The sequence below is a fragment of the Elgaria multicarinata genome, chromosome 6 (assembly GCF_023053635.1).
Source record: "Elgaria multicarinata webbii isolate HBS135686 ecotype San Diego chromosome 6, rElgMul1.1.pri, whole genome shotgun sequence".
NCBI lineage: Eukaryota > Metazoa > Chordata > Lepidosauria > Squamata > Anguidae > Elgaria > Elgaria multicarinata.
Genome location: NC_086176.1, coordinates 41951591 through 41974753, shown reverse-complemented (window position 1 = coordinate 41974753; position 23163 = coordinate 41951591). Strand labels below are relative to the sequence as shown.

General features: G+C 41.2%; 1 protein-coding gene across 1 annotated transcript in view; it reads right to left on the bottom strand.

Annotated features, from left to right (window-relative positions):
* The window catches only part of GLDC (glycine decarboxylase), a 50802-nt gene extending 28374 nt beyond the window's left edge, over positions 1–22428 (bottom strand). Inside the window, exons 1-3 of the mRNA XM_063129272.1 lie at positions 22004–22428; positions 21434–21512; positions 8357–8492 (exon numbers count right to left, since the gene is read on the bottom strand). Of these exons, the coding sequence (XP_062985342.1) occupies positions 8357–8492; positions 21434–21512; positions 22004–22309 (521 nt within the window). The 5' untranslated portion in view covers positions 22310–22428. The remainder of the gene's footprint in view (positions 1–8356; positions 8493–21433; positions 21513–22003) is intronic.
* Positions 22429–23163: the final 735 nt, after the last annotated feature.

The window sequence follows — 23163 nt, the reverse complement described above, 5'->3', positions numbered from 1 at the left end:
TTTCAGACATAAAGCTTTCACCTGTTCAAATAACGCAAAAAGAGCAATGTCACAGTTGCAAGCTCTAAGAGATGAGAATTTTTAAAATATCGTTTGAATTTGACCAGAATTTATGGTACAAATAGAACATGCACCATAGGATAATATTAACAGACCTCTTAGGATGTTAATATTTGTTCCTGAATACAAAACATTCCTCAAATTGTCTAACAGCTATTTTTCACCAAAAATATTCTCTGACATGTATTTCCAGCATGAGATTCTTGAGTTCCTCATAAGAGATGTTCAGGTTAAACCCCCCCCCCCACACCCCTTATAATAACAGGAACAAATAGTTGTTTCTAGAAACAAACTAAAAGAAAACATATTGCATCCTGTTAATGGTGCAGTGTAAATGTAAACTATGACGTTTAACTATAGTTAGGCATTGCATCTAAACCATAACTTGAAAAAAATCAAACACTGGGTTTGCAATTCATGGTTAATAAATGCATCTGTACCAAGAAAATACCTATCTTCACAGAATTTCCACATGTGAACATAGTCAAGTGACTTCTGGCTTGATTATAAAGGAAAATGCTACAACAGGATTTGTCCAAGTTAAAGCAAGTAGGCATTGACTAAAGGACAAGTTCTATATAAGCAGTCATGATCATCTACAAGCATGAAGATTCAGAATTCTGTAGTTAAACTAGCCAGTTTATTTTGCAATAACTTCAATTAGTGTTAACCAATTGGGTCTTATGAAAACATTAGGAGTGTTTTACAGCAGGGTTGGGAATTGGACTACAATTCCCATCATCCTTAACTACTGGCTATATTGAAGTTGGTGTCCAACATCATCTGGAGGGCCACAGATTTCTCACCCCTGCTCTACAGTATTCCTTAAGTTTTAGTAGTACCCAATGCTGGTTTATCGACACAGGAACTGTTATTCACCAGTTTAGCAATGCAACAGATTGTGGTCATGATCTAAAGAGCTCCATTAAAAAAAAGAATATTATCACAACACAGAATACATATCACAATTGGCTTTGCTGTGTGATATTGTAAAACTGGATAAAGTCTTTATTTTTTTTAATTATATGCTAAAGAATATTGAGTAAATATTTCTTGCAGACAAAACAGAAAGAGATTTACTGTGTCTAAAGCAAGGCAGCTACCTGTTATCTAGGTAATCCTAGGAAACACTGATATCAAATCAAAGGCTGGGCTAGAACCCAAAAGGAACGTTTTTACAAACACATGAAGATCCAATAACAGTTTATAGTTTCCCAATTTTCCAGTAAAACAGATCTTTTTGTTTTTGTTTTTAGCTCTTGACAAGTTATACAAGTTTTGAACACAAAAGCAAGGGTTTTAAAAATATAATTTTGGATCTTTGACATGCACATAGTGAAGTTTCAACTTTACTTCAGGATCTTCTACCTCTCTCATTTACTAGGAAATCTACAGGCTCTGAAGCTGTTTACATTCAGCCCAATACCTAGCATAGTTTCTTAATTCATCTCAAGACATGATTAAGAAGCATCAAAAGAGAATATCAGTTTAGCTAGTTGTATTCACAATAAAATATCTGAACACATAGGTATTCTGCCCAATATAAAAATCACTACTTCTTGTGGATTGGTCACGCTATGGTTAAACCAACTTTCCTGAATGAAAACATTAACACTTCCATATGATATCTCAGTTTATCCATATAGAAGCATTCCTGCACATAATCCACACTAGTATTATTGTCCCTACCCCACCCCACAATCCTGAATACTTCTAGTGAATACATACGAATTTCACACTTTAGGATTATCTATTCATTTTCTTGGGAGTTGGCATTTCTTGCCAGGTCTCTATTTCTCTCTCTCTCTCTAACATCATCGAATGGATCAGGGCTGGTCCTTCAATTAAGTAGCCTGATGCAGGTGCATCAGGCAGTGCAGAATAAGAAGAGCGGGGAATTGTGCCGCTCTTTCCGCTCAAAGGGCCTGCCGCTGCTTGGCTGGCCAATCAAAGTACATGAAATCATATAAATTTAAGAAGCATTTTGAAATAGTGCCATTATTCTATTAATACAATAAATAAATATCATGCAAGCAATGATTACTAAGACAAAGTAGATTTCTAGGGTTAAGTCTAGACTTATGGTCAACTCACTCAAGAAGCCAAACATACTTTCTATTCTTTGTCCATTCATTTGTGTTCATGTCACGTTACTTGAATTAATTAGCTTGGTTTCCAGGGCAACACCACAGTAGACAGATAGCGTGAAGACAGTCAGGAAGTACAGGCAAATAAATGTGTGCAACCTAACACAGACTAATAACTGATTGTATGTTATTGAGCCAAGCATCTTAAAAAAAAATGGCCCATCCTATTCTGAGTACTTAGGACAAATAACAACAAGAAGTTCCAGACAATGTAAAGAACAAAAACTCTGTGCCTTTTTACAAATGACTTGTAAAAATTTGGTAGGTATCACAAAAGTAAATTCAGTTCATCTAGAAAAAGTAGTTGCTTAAAACCAACTGTCCTCTATCTGATTGTATATATTTTATAAGGTATTCTAGTTTATTATTTTAATACTTAGATCTCATTGTGATATTACCATATGAGCTAAACATGTCAATTTTCTAGATCTCTAAAAATAAAACAAATCACGGAATAAAAGGAAATGAATGGAGAATTTACACAATCCCCTCTGTTCTACAATATACACTTTGAATAGGCTTACGCAAATTAGCCCAATATGCAACTGAATCTGCTTGCCACATATTTTCTGTAAGCTTCACTGTAATTACCATATTTTCATAAGTCAGCTTTACATAACCTAATTTCAGGGGAATTTCACTGGGCAGCAGCTAAAAACAAAACATACTGCACTGTGTGAAAATTGCTTCTCAGTTTAATTAAACTTCCAGAAACAAATTGAATATTTATGGGTCATATTTTCATGGGAATATCATGTTCTGGGGACTGTTCTGGGGCAGTATTGTTGATTCAAAATGGGAGTATATAAAAATTGTATCTCAGTATCTGTATTTACATGCATTCGAGTTAGGTTGGCCATATGCAGAAATTTACAGAGGACAGCCTTCTACTTGAATGGATGCCCCAACCATATGGCTTAAAAATAAAGAACCATAGAAGGCAGATCAGGGGCCTTGAAGTTGACCATCAGACAGTAACTGGACAGCAGTCTGAGCAGGCACATAGGTCACCTAGTCAGAGGCTCAGTTCAGACAACACATTTCTCAGCGGTGATTTTAGAACTCCACAGTAGAGTTTTTATACCAATATATGTTGACAAATGTATTGTCTGGAGGGAAAACTCCACACAACAGTGGAGGTTTCTTGGAAAACACTCCACGCAGAATATCCACACTGTACAGAGGAGAGTTCCTGCACAACCATTGTGTTGGGTGGTAGCCTCCGTGAAGTTTTCCATTGAGTTGACTTTTCCCACTGGCTACAGAGTTCCCTTGCAAGAGTGGCGAAAGGAGCAAGTGCCGCTCTAGGGGAGTCGCCAGGATTGTGTTTTTTTGCAGCAATGGCTGATGGGATACCACCAGTCCGGGGAAAGGAGAGAGGGCAGAGGAACTGTCAATCAAACATCATGATGGATTCTACTTAACTCCATGGTAGCCCACAGTCACACAACGGTGGGGTTAGAACATGTTGTGTGGGGAGTTTTCACACTGCGTTGACTAATGTGTTGTCTGAATGGAGCCAGAGTCTTTCAACCTATGCAGAGATGAGGTTCTTCAGAATTGAAGAACCTCAGGCATGGGGGCCAAATTTGACCCTCCAGTGGTCCTAATCTGGGGTACCCCAGAAAGCCACATCTCCTTATCTTAGCTCGACCCCTTTCCTTCAACCACCAATAGTTTGGTAATTTTCCAGCTTTATGCAGTTTCCCCCCATTCTAGAAAGGCTGAAATGCCTCTCCTAAGGCTTAGCTACTAATAGTAAGAGCTTTAAGCTAAAATATGTTGGTATTTTTGGTATTATTGCCCTGCCCCATTTGGGGGTTGGTCCAACCCCCATTACCCCTCTGACTACTGGAATGTGGCCAAATGCTTCCCCAAAACAGAATTTGGCTCTCAGACTGAAAATGGTTCTGTACCCCTGATTTAAATGATAGTCCTCTTGTTTAAACATGTATGTATACATATAAATTACCATATGGAAATGATTTTGGCCTGAGCTGCGAGCTTATTACCTCGACAGAGAAAAATTGAGGCTAAATTGTAGATGTGTGCCTCCCTATCTCAAGAACAGTAAGTATTAGAATTCCTTAGTTCCTGTTGGCATTTTTTGTGCACAGGCAGAAAGAGTCAACAGGGTGTGGCAGTCTTACAAGATTTATGGGCCTAGAGAAATTAAGCTTGTGTGTTGCTTGACTCTGATGGCAACAGTGACAGCCTGTTACCAAAACAAGGGGATCTGAAGTAATGAAATATGTCGCTCTTCACTCAGGTAGAATTCTGCAGAGCATCACACTTTGTCAACTTTTCTTGGTTATAAATATGGACGACACTTAGCAGGTAACAGATGCCTACATTCTACAATGTGAGTTGGGCATGTAGATTACAATCAACATCTACCTGTATTAAATAGCCAATGTAAACTTGGCCTTAAGACAAGCTAAATACTATTTGCAAATATATTCCTCAATCTTGAGTGAGTGACTGTGCACAACCACCTGCAAGGAGCATAGGCGTCATCTATTTCCAAGATCCCCAGCTGTGTTGCATTCTTCCTAGAAGAATTTAAGGGTTTGCTTGCCAAATCAGTCACTGACTGCTGCTTGACTCACACAGCTCTTTCCGGTTACTCTTTATAACTTTTCAAAACATTAACACATAGAACAAACCACTGGATCTTTCTGTAGGCTTTTCTCTAGTCTTTCAGCAGTCAACTCTTTCAGTTCTTAACTCTTTCAAGGGCAAATCTGACACACCCAAATATTTTTTTAAATATATATTTACCAGGTGCTGGAATGTACAGATTTTGGGAAATTGTTCTTTCCATACTCCCTTTGAACACTTAAAGGCTGTGATACATTTCAGTTTTCAGAAGATAAACTTTTTTATTTTTATAATAACTGCAATTACTATAATGTTGTTGAATGACTTCTGGATACATGGGTGTATACAAGTTGTGAGGCAATGACACACAGCACAATGACAGAACTTTAAAAAATTCTCTTGTAAATTAAAAGTCTGTGATATTTCACAAATACATATTTCTGACTACTTAGGCTGCAATCCTATACACACTTATGTGACAGTACTTTTCTTTGAGTTTATTGGACCTTACTTCTGAGTAGATATGTGCCATTAATTGCTCAGTGCTTTTACATACACCATACCCAAAGACTAATAAAAAAACTTATTTTCCAGTAACACCCAAGACCCAAATATAGGCTATATTTCAGCTTACCGTCATAACCACATAAACTCTATTGATTAGAGCTGCAACATTTAATCGATTAATCCATTATAAATCTTCTGACTGACTAAAAAGTAGCCCAATTAATCTAGCAGAATAATTTAGACATATTTTAATACAAGGACTCATAAAAAAATATCAGATGTTGAAGGTAGAAGTAGTCTGAGCAAAAAGTGTCATAGCCTGCTATGACAGTTGTGTACAACATCTATAAATGAAGTATACTTCATACTCAAAACTGTGGCCTTTACTCATATCCACATCTATACAAATGTAAGAAATGAATCAATCATCTAAAACTCATAGAAATAGTTGACCCACATTTCTTAAACAGGCAGGCAGCCTAGTTTTTTCCTTATCCCCATCCCCTCTATTATATAGCCTAGACTGGTTGCCTGTAGGGAGTAAGAATTGCTTCCTGAAAACAAGATGGGCGATGCTTTACAAGATTTATTTGACATAGATGTAGATGGGCTAGTAAAAATTGTTCCGAGCTAGAAACTTTTATCAATGTATGTACAAAGTTGATGTTGCTCAAATGCAGCATTCTATGTTGTACAACAGAGGTGGACACAAGATAGATTGGAATCTACTCGTAGATCTCTGGTTGATTTGCAATAGATTGCTACGGGTTTCTGACTCCCAGCTGTACATGGATGGAGATCCTCCAGACAACAGGACTTCCTCATCCAGCCTGCAGCTTCTCTCCCAGGTCCTGTTCAGCGCTCAGTGCTAGACAAAGGCTTCTTGAGCAGGAAAAGGCAGCCTCCTTCTCCATGCCTCACTCTGCATGGAGAAAGCGGAGGTGTGTCCTTGGAGGCAATCTAGCCCCAGAACCATTCCCCACTCCTGTTCTAATAATAGCAGCTAAAAAGCTTTCCAACCCCTACATTAAGGTTGCTGAAAAAGAATGGGTGTATTTTTGTGTGAAAGGACTTACGAATATATTTTTGTTACTGATCAGAAATTCAGGGCTGGGAAGGTGCTCTGAAGCACCATTTTACTTAATTCGTAGGGAATGTCTGCCCACCTGAGTCACTATTTTTGTACCTGGGTCCAGTTGTTTGGCAAAAAGTAAAGTACAGCCCAAAATCCTGATGTCTGCCCACCCTTGTTGGCATTTCACATTTCCCCATAATAAATCCCTTTCCCCAAACACACAGTAGCTATCAGCGTCATTCGTGTCTTTGCTCTGGGGATAATGCAAGAACAAGGGACTTTGTCAGGGCAGGATGGGAGTAGGGAGGCATGTGATGTTTTGCTGTTTTATGCCTGTTCTAGACGTAAGCATGTGTAATATTTTTAAGAATGTTTATTGTTTAAAGATGTACGTACTGTGTTTATACTGGAACCAGGATGGTAAGGGGAAATGCTAGGGAAAGTGAATGACCAGGATGTGAGGTGAGTGTGTTAAAGGTCAGGATTGGCTGCTGTCAAGCGTGTGGGAGGAGTTAGATAAGTGGGTCTGTGTGTGAAGTGCTGTGTGAGAGAGTTTTTGGTTTTGGGTCTGTCTAAGATAGGAAGGGTCTAGGATAGTGTAGGATCTATGTGGGTTGTTGTTTTGGGGGAGTAGATAGAGGGAGGAGTGATAGTGTGGCCTAGAGGGTAGAGTAGGCAGGGTTAAACTGAAGCATTTTTGAAACCGTTTTGAAACTATTTAAAGAAACTGTACTGAACCCATTACGCTTTGTGCCTGAGGAAACCATTACGTTTTTACAACTGCAATACCTTACTACTTGTTAATAAATCTTTTGTTGCACTCTGGTGTGTTTTGTGAGGTACCTAAGCTGGGATACACATATTTAATGGTGGCAGTGGAATGTGAGAGGATAAGGGGCTGGGCTGGGCTGGGCTGGGCTGCTGTGAAGACAGACAAGGGCAGCGAGTCATGGAGTCAGAGTGCAGCATTCTGAGGAATCACCCCAGGGTTGGGATCCTTTGATTTATAAGAGAAATAAAGGCAGTTCAAAGGAAGTGGACCTCACAAGGCACCACTGGCCTGTGCTGCCTCTCCTTACGAGCCTCATGTATGTTCCTTAAGTTTGGATGGACAGTCTTTTACTTTTGTTAGTGGCAAGTGGCCTGCCTCGCATGGAGGCTACCATAGATTCAGCAACTACAGCCAGAGATAGGCTGAGGCTAACTTATCTTTCAGCACATTGTACTATATATTTCCTACTTGCATTTAGTAGAGAAACCTTCACAGTTTCTCATTTTCCAAGTTGAACTGTATGCATTGCTGGTAATATAAAGACAGACCACACACACATACCAGTACTTTAAAAAGTAGCATGACTTTATATAAGTGAATCAATGCTTTAAAAAAACCCAAAAACTGGATGTTGCCTATATAGTTTCTATTCCTATGTTTATAGTCTTTCAATTTCTACCGCCATGATTTCTACAGGATTTTTCTATTAAAGAAACTTTAATAGAAAAATTAAACAATTTTAATTTTTAAACAAACCAAGCTTTATTTTGCAGAAATGTATTTCCCATTACTAACAGTAGTACGATGATATCCAGTTCTTATAAATGAAGGAAGCAATGTGGTCCTACATCCATAGTAATATATTAGAATAAATATTTCTGTTCTATTGTTAAAACTTGATTTTGACCAATGTACTTATAGTAGTTTCTTGTGTCATTGGCATCTTATATCAATGCAGAGTAACACAATAGTGTGGATGCCTCTTTGGCCTGGTTCAGACAACACGCTAAACCATGCTGCTTAACCACAAAATGGTTAATGGAATGCATTAAGGTCAATGCATTCCATTAACCATGTTGTAGTTAAGTCGCGTGGTTTAGCGTGTTGACTGAACGGGGCCTATCTATCCAAACACATTAATAACATGAAAATATGGAATGTGTGTGTGTTTAATGATAAAACATGGTACATTACCATCCTGCATTCTCCAGCAAATTCCTCACAATGGTCTGAGGGACTGAACAGTTGTAATAACCCATGCCAATATAGGATCTCCAGATCTTGTTCTTGCTGGCAATATTGTGTAAAGTTTCAAGAATTTCATTCTCACCTAATTAAAAATAAAGTTATAGAACTCTTGTAAAGGATTTTGTAATGTCAAACATTGAGCCTGTTTACAAGATTTATATATTGTTCTACATCCAATAAAACAGCTGAGTGGTGAACAATAAAAGGAGAAAAACAGATAAACAATAATGGAAATACAGAATTAAAATGTGTAATTAAAACATCTCATCTACTGCAGGCATAATACCAGCTGAGGGTCTCGCACACAGACTTCACTGTTTAATCTCCTACCCACTTTCCCTTCTGCTCCATTTCATCTGTCTGCTTTCCCTGCCTATGTTCAATTTTGAAATCTATAGAACTGAGGCAAATAAAGCTTTTTTTTTTTACAATAAAAACATCATTCACAATTACTATATCCAATTGAAATAACAAAGAGATTTGCAGCACCTTAAAGATGACGGGTAAAATTCAACATAAATCCAACTTAGAGTAGACCTACTGAAATAAATGGTATTTAAGTTAGTTGTTACTAACTTAAGTCATATTAATTTCAGTGGACACAAATACCAAAACTTGGTACTCTTTTATAACAGTTACATTACATAGTCTCATATGATAATAGTTTTAAGAAAAGCTCATTGTTTCTCTTAGGGAGATGGGATAAAATGCCCTTTCTTGTAAATATGTTAATAATGAAGGCATCGTAGTGCAGGAAACAGTGATTCCGTTGCTTCTCCTGAGAGAAAACTTCCTACAAAAGCTATATACGATTCACAATGAATCAGACACAGTTGGCAGGTTCACACATCAATTTAAGCCGTGATGGTTTATAAACTACTAGCTGATATACCCAGCGTTGCTCGGGCCCCCTAAGATATATGTCTGCGAGGTAATCATCTTAAAGTAATAGGCCGGGTGCTAGGACTGTGAGTCAACTTTTAAACGATAAATTTGTATCTTTTTTACTTCTCTCTCACTCTCACAACAACCTTGCAAGGGGTGCCAGACCTGTAATGTAACTTTAAAACAAATTAAGTTTGTTTCTTTTTTCTCTCTTTCTCTCTCACTTCCAGCACATGGAGGTGTCACCATGATGTTCCTTGTCCCCACAGAAAACAAAAACTACAACTCCTGGCATGCCTTTCACTGCGGTGTCGACTAGCCCAATGGGAGTCCTGCCACTGAGGCTCATGGGAAGTGAAGTCTGGTCCTGAGCCAGTCCATGCTGCACTGTGCAATTGGTGCCCATAGGTAGGCTGTGAGGGAGCCAGCTGGCTGACTGATTGACTGGCAGTTAGCTCGGTCGTTGCCGTCGGCGATAGCCCCGGAGCTGCACCCTCCTCCCCTACTACTCCCGATGGTTCCTAGTGACTGAGGCAGCTGGCTCCAGGAGCTCTCCCACTTCCAGATGATAGCTGCCAAAGCCCAATAAGTCTTCCCTCCTGCCCAAGACATGCTGGGAGTTGTAGGCATAAGCCTCCATCTCTAAATAATGTGTTAATATTTGAACACCGTCTGAGGTGAGATGGAAGACAACTGGAGAGCAGGCCTTCTTAGTTGTGGCACCCTGCTTATGGATTGCTTTTTCCCAGGCAGGCTTGCCTAGTGACTGCATTAATGGCTTTCCAGTGCCAAGTGATTTTTTTTTTTTTGCCAAGTGATTTTTTAAAAAAATATATTTTCCAAGGCCTTTTAACTTGATGAGGTTTTTTATGCTGCGGGTTTTTTTCTGTTATAACTAAACCACAGCATTCCAAGACAGATGCAGAAATTACTGAATAAAGTTTATGATTTTTATGTAAAAGCCCGACTATACCATTGAAACAAAAGAGTGAATGGAGGAATGACTGATAGCTGAGGCTAGAATGGAATGGTGGGAGGGGTTAGTGGCTGTTGGAGAAAGTCAGGTAGAAGGAGAACAAAGACAGTTAGTGAAAGGTCAAGAGAGTTGGAGCTGAGTTAGGATTGAGAGATATTGATCTGGTTTTCACATAGTGACCTGGTTTGGTAACCCATGCTTTGTTTTAAATCAGCCACTCTACATGCCAGCATGCCTTTGGCAGCTCGCAGGTGCCAATGCTGCTCCTTGATAGAGTATAGAGGAGTAGCATTGCTGAGGGGAGATAAGCAGCTGTCAGTGGATGCAACCCGCTCAGACCAAGTCCTGCTGGAACTGCCTTGACCTGCACTTCTCACCCACCAAGTGCTCCATCAGGAACCTGTACTAAAGGGCTGGGGCCAGGCCAGACACTTCGCTTCGCCCCCCCCCCCTTCGTTGGGCTTGTTTCTGGGCATGCTCAAGTGCCTCCACTCCCATCCTCCCTCTTAAGGGCGAAGGCCACATGCATACTTCCCCCAGATTCTGAGAAAACAGTGATATCAGGACAGGGGGCTTTTGAGCATGTGCAGAGTTTGGCCTCTCAAAGTCATGCTGTTGAATCTAATTATAATTTTTAAACCACGCACGGTGGATGGGAGGAGGCATTGCAAATGGCTATAGCCCATTTATGTGGGTTGTTTCCTTTTATGTTATTTGAGCTGACTGCTTGAGACCGACTGCTTGTGAAAGGCACCCGTGCACTCACAATGGCTGCCAAAGGCTGGTAAGTCTGGCCTCCTGCCCAAGGCATCTGGGAGTTCCACCCAAGGCATGCTGGGAGTTGTAGGCATAAGCCTAGGTTTTTTATTAAATTATTTCAAAATGCTTTAAACCCAAAATTTCATGTTTTTTAATTTTTCTGGTACATTGTACAGCCAGACCTATCAGCGTAACAAACTTCAAGTTTCTAACTCATCTGAAAGTGGGTGAACATTTCCAGACATACATCCCACACACATACTTTCAGCTTTATAGGTAGAGATTTACAGTAGCTTATTTTGAACCTATGGTTATCCTCCACACGATCGGACAAATAAGCTACTGTCCACAGCTTATTCTCCCCACCCTCACCTGTTCTCCCTCTGCAACCCTCGCACTTGGCTGGGGTAGTATCTCTCAGCATCCTTTGCATTAGAAACCAAATCATGACATCCCCTGCACTGCCTCTACGCCGCCTGCATGTCTCCAATTGGCCTGTCTCGTGCTGGGGGCATATTTTTCTGTCTCCTGTCTCTGCCAGATACCCGCCATTATTGGTGCATTGCCAATCCTTTGCCACTTTTCCTGTTCCCTACACCCACCCCATCTAACCAGTAGTACCCCAATTCCCAAGGCATTCATTCCTGCTCCTGCCCCCCTCCCACCAATGCCACAGCACCCTGCTTCTCAAGGTGTTCCTTCCTGCCCCCACCCCCAGTGTCAGCTTCCCAGCCAGTTTTCAAAGCTGTTCCCTACTCTCCGCCAGTGTGCAGCAAAACAGCGGTGGGCGGTACAAATCCTTCACAATTTGCTGGACAGTCTTATTTTGTACATGGCATCTCCTCATGGGTAGCTTCCAAATGATGCACTAAATAACTTGCCTTTTTCACTGAAAAGTGGTCACAAAAGAAAAAAAGGTGGTGTGGGTTGTAACCCAATGCACAGTGAAAACCGTACGCCATTACAAAGACACGTGAATGAAAGCAGCTTTGCACCAAAAAGGGGTGGTGGTGGCAGTTCTCCATGTCCCATGTGTGAAGAAACATTTTAGAGCTAGGATCTATGGAGTCTTATAGCTGATTTGCACATTCCCTACCCTCCATGAGATATGGCCAGGATCATAATAGCAGCTTAAATTCACATAAGGAGTTTGCACTTGTCCAGTGGAATTTTTGCTTTCTACACTCTATTTCCATGTCATATCACAAACTGCTTTCGAAGCTCCCCTCAGTTTCAAAAGCAATTTGCCATAACTCGGGGATCGAGTGTTCAAGGAAACATCTAATGTCCTCTTAGGATCATGGAACTAGCTTCATGGGTCTTTGGACCCTGGCTGACATTTTCACAGCCAAGTATCACATTTTCGCAGCCAAGTATCACAGCCAAGTTAATTAAGCCATACTGTGCACTTCTTAAATCAATCAGTCCTGGAAACTTTACACTAGCACAGCATATTCTTTATCAAGGAAAGGGAACATCTGGCCCACCAGCTACTCCCACTCCCCCCACCACAAAAGTCTCTTATCTTTGATCTGTAACTGAACGACGGGGGATGGATGGATTGAAGGGTTGCTGCAGGGGAGGGAAGGATAACTCCCAACTCCACAAGCCCCACTTAAAAAATCACCCCTCCACACTGCAATCAGGCTTTCAGAAAACCTAATTGCTGTGTTTATGTGTGGATTTTTAGGGGAGAGTGTTTGATACGTGGTGTACATATTTGTGTGAATGTATGTGAGAGGAAGTGTGTATATGAAAAGTTTCATCAGTTCTGCATAAACATTATTGCCACTGATCTTCAAGAAAACCTAACGTGTAAACTGAGCAGATTGGATTGTTCTACCACAACATTTTTAATGCAGTTATTTCCTCTCGTCTTGACTACAGGACAGAATTTGCCGTTTATTTATTATTTTTACAAGCAACAGAAAAACCAAACAGAAACATTGCAGAATGTTTGTCATAAAGACTTCTGAAGAAAGAAAACAGTGGACAGGGGAAAGATCTATAACAATGATAGATGCCAGACACCACAGGCACATATCTCAAGGGAATGGGGCAGCCCAGAACAGTTTCATGTAGATGCAAAAGACGCAATGTCAAGGAACAGATGGTGCTATTAATACATTCAGTTTGCAGTATCCCCACCACCACGTTAAACAGAGTTCATTTAATCTACACTGCAATCATGACCTTTAAGTGTTTTGGTGCATATTACTCTGGTATCCTGTTTCTAAACATTTGTCCCTTTACGGGACTCTTGCACATCAACCTACACTACTGACATCAGCTTTGTGATATTGCTCTTTGTTTGCCCAATTCTAATCACTTGTGTGTCTCAAGATCAGGAACACGCCACTAATAGGTTACTGCAATCATTCCACTAATAAGTTACTTCTATCTCTATTAATGACTTAACTATATCAGTTCTTTCCCTCTGGCTTCTCATGTTTGGCTTCTCTTTCGTTTTCAGCAGAAAATGACCCATCAAAAGCTCAGGGTGCTTCCAGACAGAAAGCTCCTAGTGCTAACAATCAAAAGGCACTGAGAAACTATTTGATCTCTCCTTACTTAAGATTTTTCTTTTTCTTGTAAGGAAGAAGACATGGTGGGAAAACACGGGCTGGTTACAAATGGAAGAGGTTATTGATTGGACTAAAATTGTGATTGCACAATAGAAGTCTCATCTGGAAGCACCCTTAAAATAAGGCAGCAATACAGGTACAGCAAAATCAGATAGCTCCAGTTTTTAGGGCAATTTTAAATTCTGCACTGTAACATCAGAGCCTTATTAAACAACTCCAAATTTTATATGAGTACTTTTCCTTAGCTGATAGGTAGCTCAGAGCAAGGTAAAAACACACACATGCTGGACACTTTTGTATGGAATAGAACAGACATTGGCCTTTGATTATAAATTGACTTGGTTAATTTGAGGCTCTCCCCTCCTCATTGTGCAACGAGAAAGGTATAAAGCAATGTACTCAATGAAGGGGGAGCTGGAAATAAGAGAGGATAGTAAACACCCATTAAGAAACACTTGGAGATCAGCCATCCTTCTCAGCCTACTGCTTCGAGTTTTCTAGGGCAGCCGCTAAGATGAAATGCATCACACCAGACCCACTACACTGAAAATAGTTGAGTAATCCTCCAGGAACTTTAGCTGGCAATTCTTTTTGCTGAACGAATGCCTGCTGCTGACCTTGTTTATTTCTCCTGGCTGAGAATATTGCATAACATGATCAGAGGCAATGATCTTAATGTACAAAGAATAGAGTTCATTGATCTTTTGCACTGTTATCTCAGAACTGGAGTGGGTGGGATGAAAGTACTGCACATACAGTTCAATGTTAACATTTATAGATCTTCAGAAACAAGGTTCTACTTTTCCCTGGAGAAGTGCCCATTTCTACCTAGGTCTTATGGACTTTTCCAGACATTTAGCATCAAAATTTAGTTTCCACACATCACAAATGTAGTTTATCAGCACACATTACCACTGTAGCTTATGAGCCTATGATTAAACAATTTAAAATAGGAAAAAAAATCTTAAGAGCTTTGTTAATTGTTAATTAACCAAATACAAAACTGGAACATGGCTTTGGGTGGCATGTCATATAACTTCATGAAAGAAATTACTGTGAATTTCTCCTTTCTGTCAGGTGTGCACAATGTTTATAGGCCCAGTGGCTGCATCCAGTGTTAGCAGGGAACCCACAAAGCATTTGTATGCATACACACTGAGTTTTTTTTGGGGGGGGGGGCTTTAACCTCACCCCCATCCTAGAAATCTTGCACAAGATCTTTGGGATGGGGAAAGGCTGCTTCAGGATTTTTAGAGGAAGAGGCTTCCCTCCCACTTCGTGACCCCAAAAGAGATCAGTGACCCCAAAAGAGATATTATTGAAAACTGTGCCCTGTCTGCATCTGAACATATATGAAACATATAGTGTGGCATTTGGAAACTCAATGAAATGGTACAGTTTTTGATTTAAAAAACACCACTGGTGCATTTAGAATTAATCACATGCATTCCAATCCAGCTCTGATGCACATACAGGAACTCTGGTCCGGCTAAACTTATAGGAGCGCGAAAGCAGGTTTCCATGCACGTACTAAATTGGACCGAAAAATCACACATGAAAGCAAGTGCAGCATGTATGACTCCCAGTCCCTTAAGTGCAATTCCCACAGAGGATGCACCCATTGAGCTTTAAGGAAAGCTGGAATCCTGCCAATCAGCTAGCTCTCCAGGATGGAAAGAAAGAGACTTTCTACACAAGGCTTTATTGTCAACTCATGGGAGTTTGTGGGCCCTTTTGTCATGTCCCAGGGCCTCTCCTGTTCTATATAACCATTTGCCTGGCTTTTTTTAAATTGAGGAAAGTGTGGTATTATTTTGAAATTGCGCAATGAGACTCTTGTGTATTTGCACAATTCTGCTATATCACAGTACCATCTAGTGAAACAAATAGAAAGGCAAAGAAAGAAAAGCCCCAGAAAAAAAAAACATGTAAAGGAGCCAATCTTAATCTTAATTTTGCAATGAATTCAGAAGCAGAAGCCTCAGTAAAGGTATAGGTTAAAAGCCTTCTGTAGAAAAGCCCCAAGTAGCTGGACTCAGTTTTCCCTGCCAAACAGCTGATTGATATAATCCTAGTTTCCTTTAAAGGGCTATGGTACCATGCATAGCCTTCATGGATGCAAAATGGAGTTTTATGTTGGCATAGACTGTCCCCATTCTCTTCAATATAAGTTCATGTGCAATTGATGTGTGCACAGATATTAGGGAGAATGGGGAAACCTCTGCATATTCAACTCCAGATGTTTATCAGAATTTTCTTAAGAATGGGCAAAGTATATAATTGTCCCTGCAAAGGCACTCTAGATTATTGTTAACTCTCATCAGATGGATTCAACAGAACCACTAAGTTATTTTATTACATTTCTATACTGCCCAATATCCAAAGCTCTCTGGGTGGTTTTGCAACAGTTAATACCATGAAGTACTACATAAGATACATTATAAATGTTTAAAACTACAGTAAAAATGAAAGTAAAAAACAAACTGAAACCTAGGAACAATGCAAAGAGTTAAAATACATTAAGAGATTTAAAACAACAGTACTAAAAGACTAAAATGCCTGAGAAAATAAAAAGGTCTTCACCTGGCAGCAGAAAGAGTGCCAGGTGACCCTCTCTGGGAAGCTCATTCCACACCCAGGGTGCCACAGCAGAAAAGGCTGTCTTCTTGAAGCTGCCCACCTCACTTCCTTTGACAAGGCCTAGAGAAGGGCATGGATGATGACCTTAGGGTCCAGGCAGATACATAAGAGAGGAGATAACACTTCAGATAACCTGGTCCCAAGATGTTTTGGGCATTGAATCAGGCCTGGACATGCACTGGCAGGCAGTGCAGATGGAAAAGTACTGGCATAATAAGATCACATTGGCAAGTCCCTGTTAATAATCTTGCTGCTCTATTTTGATCCAGATGAAGTTTTTAGATGGTTTTCAAAAGCAGTCCCATATATAACACTTTACCAGAGCGTGGATAACTGTAGCTATCTTTGACCAGATAAGGATGTAGCTAGTATATCAGCCTGAGCTGATAAAAAGTGCTCTGTGCCACTGAGTCCACCTCTGCCTTGAGTGACAGTTCTAAATCCAAGAGCACTCCCAAATTATGAGTCTGATTCTTTAGGAGTAGTGCAACCCCCTCCAGAACAGGTTGAACATCACTTAGCTGGCCAGACTAACAGTACCTCCATCTTGTCTGGATTGAGTCTCAGTTTATTGACCCTCATCCAGTGCATTGCCATGCCCAGACACTAGGTCAGAACAGCCACTGCCTCACCTGGTTTGATGAAAAGGAGGTAGAGCTGGGTGTCATCTCTATATTGATGACACTTCAGCCCACATCTCTGGATAACCTCTCCCAGCAGTTTCATGTAGATGTTGAACAGCATAGGGGAGCCCTGTGGAACCCCATGGCCTAGGTGCCATGGCACAGAGCAATAATCCCCCAGCACCACCTTCTGGAATGGGCCATCCAAGTTGGATTAGAAGTGCTGCAGCACAACACTTCTCATTATCAACCCAGGCAACCTATCCTGAAGGATACCATGATGGATGGTATTGGTACTGAAAGCCACTGAAAGCCAAGAGAATCAACAGGACTGCACTCCCCCTGACCCTGTCCTGGCAAAGGCCATCCCACAGGACGACTAAGGCAGTTTCATTCCAAAATCAGGCCTGAAGCCCAAGCAGTTCCATTCAAGCGTGCCGAAGTTTCTGGCAACCACCCATTCAAGCACCTTGCCTAGGAAAGGGATGTTGGCTATTGGCCCATAATGGTTAACATTAGAAGTACAACATGTTCAGTAACAAGATCCAGTAAAGGAACTAGTTGATTCATAACCTTGTTAACACGGCAAAGGCATCAACATCATACACCAAATTAGAATAGATTATGACATAAGTTATTTTATATTTATTTATTTATTCTTCCCTCAGCCTTTTGAAATACCGGAAATTTCCAGGTTACAAATTTGAGATTTGAGACACTCAGTTGCCATCAACCATAGGAGGTGTGCAATGTTCTGTAACAGCCTTTAGTGACCTAACCCATTAGTTTACCAAAAGGAGCTTGCTGTATCCATGAAGAGAAATGTGCCAAACTGTTCCCACTGTCTTATCAGAGGTTCACTGAGTAGGTAGCTGTCTGTTACAGAATGTTACTTAATCATAGTAGTGACCAGTGGACCCAGGTGAAGTTCATGTATTTTCAAAGTCAGCCAGGAAGTACACAAGCACAAAAAGCGTGGTGTTCCATAATGTGTAACCTCAACACTAGATTTGTTATTTATCACACAGAAGACGCTGAACTGTGAAAAGGTTAGCATCACTAATTTAACTGGTTAGCTTTCGCCATAGGATTTTCATTATGGCTATCTTGCAAAGGCTAACATGTAGTTCAGTCAATTCCCATCTGCATTATTGGCTTTATAGAATTATTCTGCAATGAATAGGCCAACCTTCCTCAAGCTGGTGCCCTCCAGATATTTTGGAATACAACTCCCAGAATTCCTTACCATTTTCTATGCTGGCTGGGTCTGAGGGGAATTGAAATCAAAACATCTGGAGGGCACCATCTTGGGTAATGCTGATGTAGACCCATAAGTAAGGGTCTGAAAAGAAAGCCTTGCTGCAGAGGGTAGGAAGAGACCTGGTTGAAGAATTGGGAGGTAGAGCTGACCTTTTTTTAAAAAAATTGCAAGCTGCGTACTTTATTCAATTTTGGAGAAAGAAAGTGTACAGCCTGAATATTAAAAGCAAAAGAAAAGCTGCAGGTTGAATAGGTGTCCTAGATTATATATACTGTTTTGGGGGGGAAATGGATAGGTGACTTCTCCTGCGCTTTGCTATTATCGTGTGGAAGTCCTCAGCCATGGAGGAACCTCCACACCACGGAAATCCACATCTGACTCATGGAGCCCCCTTGAGATCCTCTAGGGAGCAGGGTTTTGGTCCCAAGCCCATCCCCAGAAGAAACCCCAATTAGAAATCACAACAGGGATGCAGGGAGTGGAGAAGATGCTTACCCCAAAGTGTGGGAGCGGCTTTGCAGGGCACAGACTGCTCCCATAGGGATGATGTGTGCTGTGTGAAGCCAGGGACCCGGTTGGAGCTGGGAGAAGTGGGCTCTTTCCCAGTGCTGACCGAGTGGCAATAAGCGCCACAGGCCTCCCCCTTTGGGATGCTGCTGACTGCGCAAAGCCACTCACTCAGAACCCAGACAGCACTGGGAGGAGTGACTGCTTCTCCGGGTGCTGGCCTTTTCTCCAGCACAGAGAAAGGTGAAATAGGTGGGTGGGTGGGTGGGGGATGATGTCAGTGAGTGTGGCCATGCCGCCAGAGTCATCCAGGCTGTGGAGGTCTAATGGGGGGGGGGGGAAGAATTCACACCCACCCACTTATTCTGCAACCCTGCTCTAAAATAGAGTAAACAGAGGAGCTGAAAAGTTTGCAAAATGGCATGGGGCTGAATCAATTATCAATAATGTCACAAGTATAATTCAGTAGGAGCCAGCGTTACCTATGCCACTGCCAAAACAGTGCTAACTAGTAAATCTGAAGCATTAGTTGGGAGTGGGGGTGGGAGAACTACAATGCCAGTCAACATCCTGAGCCTTATAAAAATTATATTTTCCCCTTAACAGGAAAAGCAGGGGAAATTTCTGAGGCAGGACATCTGCATCCCCTGCAATTATTAAGAGGTATTTCACTCAAAATTGCTTGATATCCAGACTGAAACATATGTTTCATGTCAAAAATGAAATGCACATTCCTGTATTTTCACTGCTTGCCTCTTTAAATGAAGTTAAGCAGTTTTATCTTTATACTTTTACTTTTTCTTCTGATGCCTGCTTTTAGCACTCTTCTTTAAATTGGTTGTTTATTGTGCTGTTTTTTTAAAACTTGGATTTCATCTTCGTTTTTATAATATGTTGCCTTGAAAGCTTATAGGTATAGTTTGTCTAATTAAAAAAAAGAAAAAAGGAATACATGGCAGGAGCAACCGGAAAGGATCTGACTTCTTTCCAAGTCTTCTGTTTAAAGGGACAAACTACAAAATACCTATAGCCATGCCATTTGTCATTGCTTTATATATCATTATTATTATTATTATTATTATTATTTATTTATCATGCTGGGAAGTTATATCCAAGTAACGCATATTTGTTTCTCAAATCACCAACAGTCTGGGATGAACCCAAGATACTGTGTGAATAAACTAAGGGCACAATCTTATGCATGTTTAGACAGAAAAAAAGTCCTATAAGGCCCAGCGTTCCCCAGCTAGACATGCTGAGTGGCGAATGTTGGAACTTCTAGGACTGTTTTCTGCTTATACCTTCAGAGGATTGGACCCTAAACTATGTATGAGTTAGTGAAATCCCCAAGAGATTTCTCATACTCCCATACCACCTCAATATTAATCCTTAGAGTTGATTTATTAAGGAAGATTATAAGTTACAAATATTCTTTCAGTTAGAGATTGATTTCATTTGATAAGTTACAAATATTCTTTCAGTTAGAGATTGATTTCATTTGTAGGTTGTTCTTTTAAAATTATATTCAACTATGAATTGAAAGAGAGGAGGTAGCTTATTCAAGAAGCAAAACCATACGCATATGTATATAAATTGTAACAATCAAAAGATAAACTTTCTATTCTATTCTCTCTAAATCTCCCTTTTCAGTCTATCCTTTTCCTGGCTATTTTCTTCCAGCTACTGTTCAATTCTGTGATGTCATCGCAAACTAACCAGATTGAACTGGCCTGGAATCTTTCAGTTTGCACTCAAATTGCAATTTGCTGATGAGCACCATCAAAAGGAGAGCAAGAAGACTCAAAATCCCTTGTGTTACATGTCTTGAAAAGTTGCCACAAGTTAAAAATAAGAGTTTATCCTTGGAGAAATAGTCTTCAGGAAATCCAGAAACTACAATATTATCTCAGTGCAACTGTTTAATCAAACCTTGTTAAACAGTCTGTCATTAGGAAGAACAAGTACTTGTTTAGATAAGGAAATACGTTAAGTGCTTATGGAGATCTTTATAAGGCTAGAGATAAAAGCAGATTTAAAATAATGTTATTTTAAAGCTGATTCTCTTTCTCAGCTAGCATTTTTTGCACATCAACTTCATAGCAACATATAAAATGTAGAATGTAAAACACACACATTCTGATTGACAAACCTTGAGTCATTTTCATTAATGTAACAATGTAAAGATGTTTAAAGCTGCACAATTGCTTCATAATGGCACAAAAAAGGTGATCATTTTTAGATTGAAGAGTGCAATAAACTTTGTGCCAAGGTGTTTCACAGACATTCTGAAAAGCAACATTTAAGCATATCACAGTATATCTGGATTCCCTTCAACTCAGAATACATTGGAAGACTATGGTGGCTCTTAGAATACAATTTTTTAAGTTCTCATGTTTCGTATTTAAAAGATTTCTACCTCTCCAAGGCAGCTAACAATGTAAAGACAATAAAACAATGTCATGCATATGGACAATATATGAGCTTATTCATACGATGCTATATTTAGAGATGATGATAAGAAATTAATATCAGGACTGGATTAAAGATTAACATGGTTGCTGTTGCATGTTTATGCAGACACTACATTACATTGTAGCCGGAGGTGGGGGAATTAATTGGTAATCTTAACTTTTTAGACAATTTTCCTCTACTTAACCTACTGCTGATGAGAAAATGTCACTATCCTAACCAGCTACGCTGATTCAATAGAGTACAAGCAATGAAAGGTAGAGAAGGAGGAGCCTTCACCAGGCTTGTAGTTATATCTAGGGTGAAAGGAACACTTACAGATATGGTCATCCATCTTCAGAGGCCGTTGCAAACGGATATTAGCAGGAATTGTTTTATCCATCAACTCATCAATACTCTATGAATAAAAGGGAAATATCAAAGCATCACAACAATTATCTGCAAGTTTAAAGTTCCTGACCTAATAAGCTGCCCCGGAGGCACATATTCAAACAAAGGGACCAAAGAAGAGGCACTGTAGGGAAAACTCCTGAAATCTCGGCTTTGAGGAATCTTTGTTAAAGACCTTGGTAACAGAGAGGATTCCATGAAACTCGATTTAGATCTCTCCTCCCCCACTTTTTTTTTTTTTTAAAAAAAGAAGCTTTTTACCCTGAAGAGAAATGAGGCCAAATGACGTGACGTGCGGTGGGAAAGCGATATTGGTGGGATGACGGGGAGAATGAGAGGAATGACAAGACAAAGCGGCCACTACACGGGGTGCAGATAAAGGGGGAGGGGGAGTGTCAGATTGGCGTCTCCGGGGGAGGGGGGAGGGCGCGCAAGGAGCAATGGTAGCTTGGCAAAGGGAGGAGGAAGGAAGGAAGAAGTCCCATAGAGTTTCCTCACCGACAGACCCACGGTCTGCAGCATCTCTGCTTTCTCTTTGTCCCCAGGGCCGATGTGCCGCTCGGAGAAGTCATCGTGCCTGGGCAGGAGCCTCTCGATATGCCTAGAGGTGCGCTCGGCGGCGGCGGCGGCGGCGGCGCTCCCCGCGACGGCGCTACTGCTCCTCCTCACACCGGCCAGTCTCGGCTGCTCCCGGCGTCCCCATCGGCCTGGGGGCTTCTTGCCCCGCAAGGCGCCGCCGTGGGGTGCATGCAGACTGGCGCCTCGGCTCACGAGCCGCCCCCACCACTGGACACAGGACTGCATGGTGCCCCAAACCGTTACCGTTACACGCACGTGCGAAGTTAGTCGGCTGCGGGGAGGCGGTGGCGCCAGCACCTGCAACTCACTTTCTTGGAGCGAGGAGCCCCCGACCCTCCTTATAGCCCCACGCCAATGGCAAGCCGAGGAGGAGGGGCCCCGCTGGCCCCGCCCTGCCTCAGATCACCCCGTCAAAGCCACCTGCTGAGAGGGTTGGTCTCCCCTCCGCTGCCAGTGCTGCCTCCCTCCGTCGCAAGGATGGGCTTGAACGGAGCAGCGCAGAGAACAAATGACCCGAGGCTGGCTTGCAGCCACGTTCTCGCAGAGCCGCGCATCATCAGCACTGGCTGCTCCAGGGTAACAAGACCAAAGTGCTGTTGCGCCCAAGTTTCATAGGCAACGAGGCACGCACCGTCTCATGCCCACGGCTGGGCGCCCCACCTAATCGCCCTGTGTTCTTCTCACAGGTTTCTCCTGTAGTCTTTATCTGGCAGTATCTCTATGTCCTCTCCTCCGGTTGCTCCTGGCCCTCTGTCCGCTACAGTCATAAAATTATATGGCCGTGTTCAGCAGTATCTCCACCCTCTTGACTTTCTACTTCGTAGTTGTAATCCTTTCCTCACATCTCTCCTCAACTCCAAAGTTTAACTTCCATTTCAATAATCGCTTTCACTTGTTGCCAAAGTGTCCTATGATATTATCTGTTAGGCAGCACCGCCATGGTGTTACTTAAGTTCAATAAAGGAACTGAAAAAGCAGTGCCCAAGATTAACAGGGGCAGTTTATTCTACTGATGTACCAAAGCAGTTGTTTTCTTCCTGCTGCAAAAGTGTTTTGATTCTACCAATCAAAGGCAATCA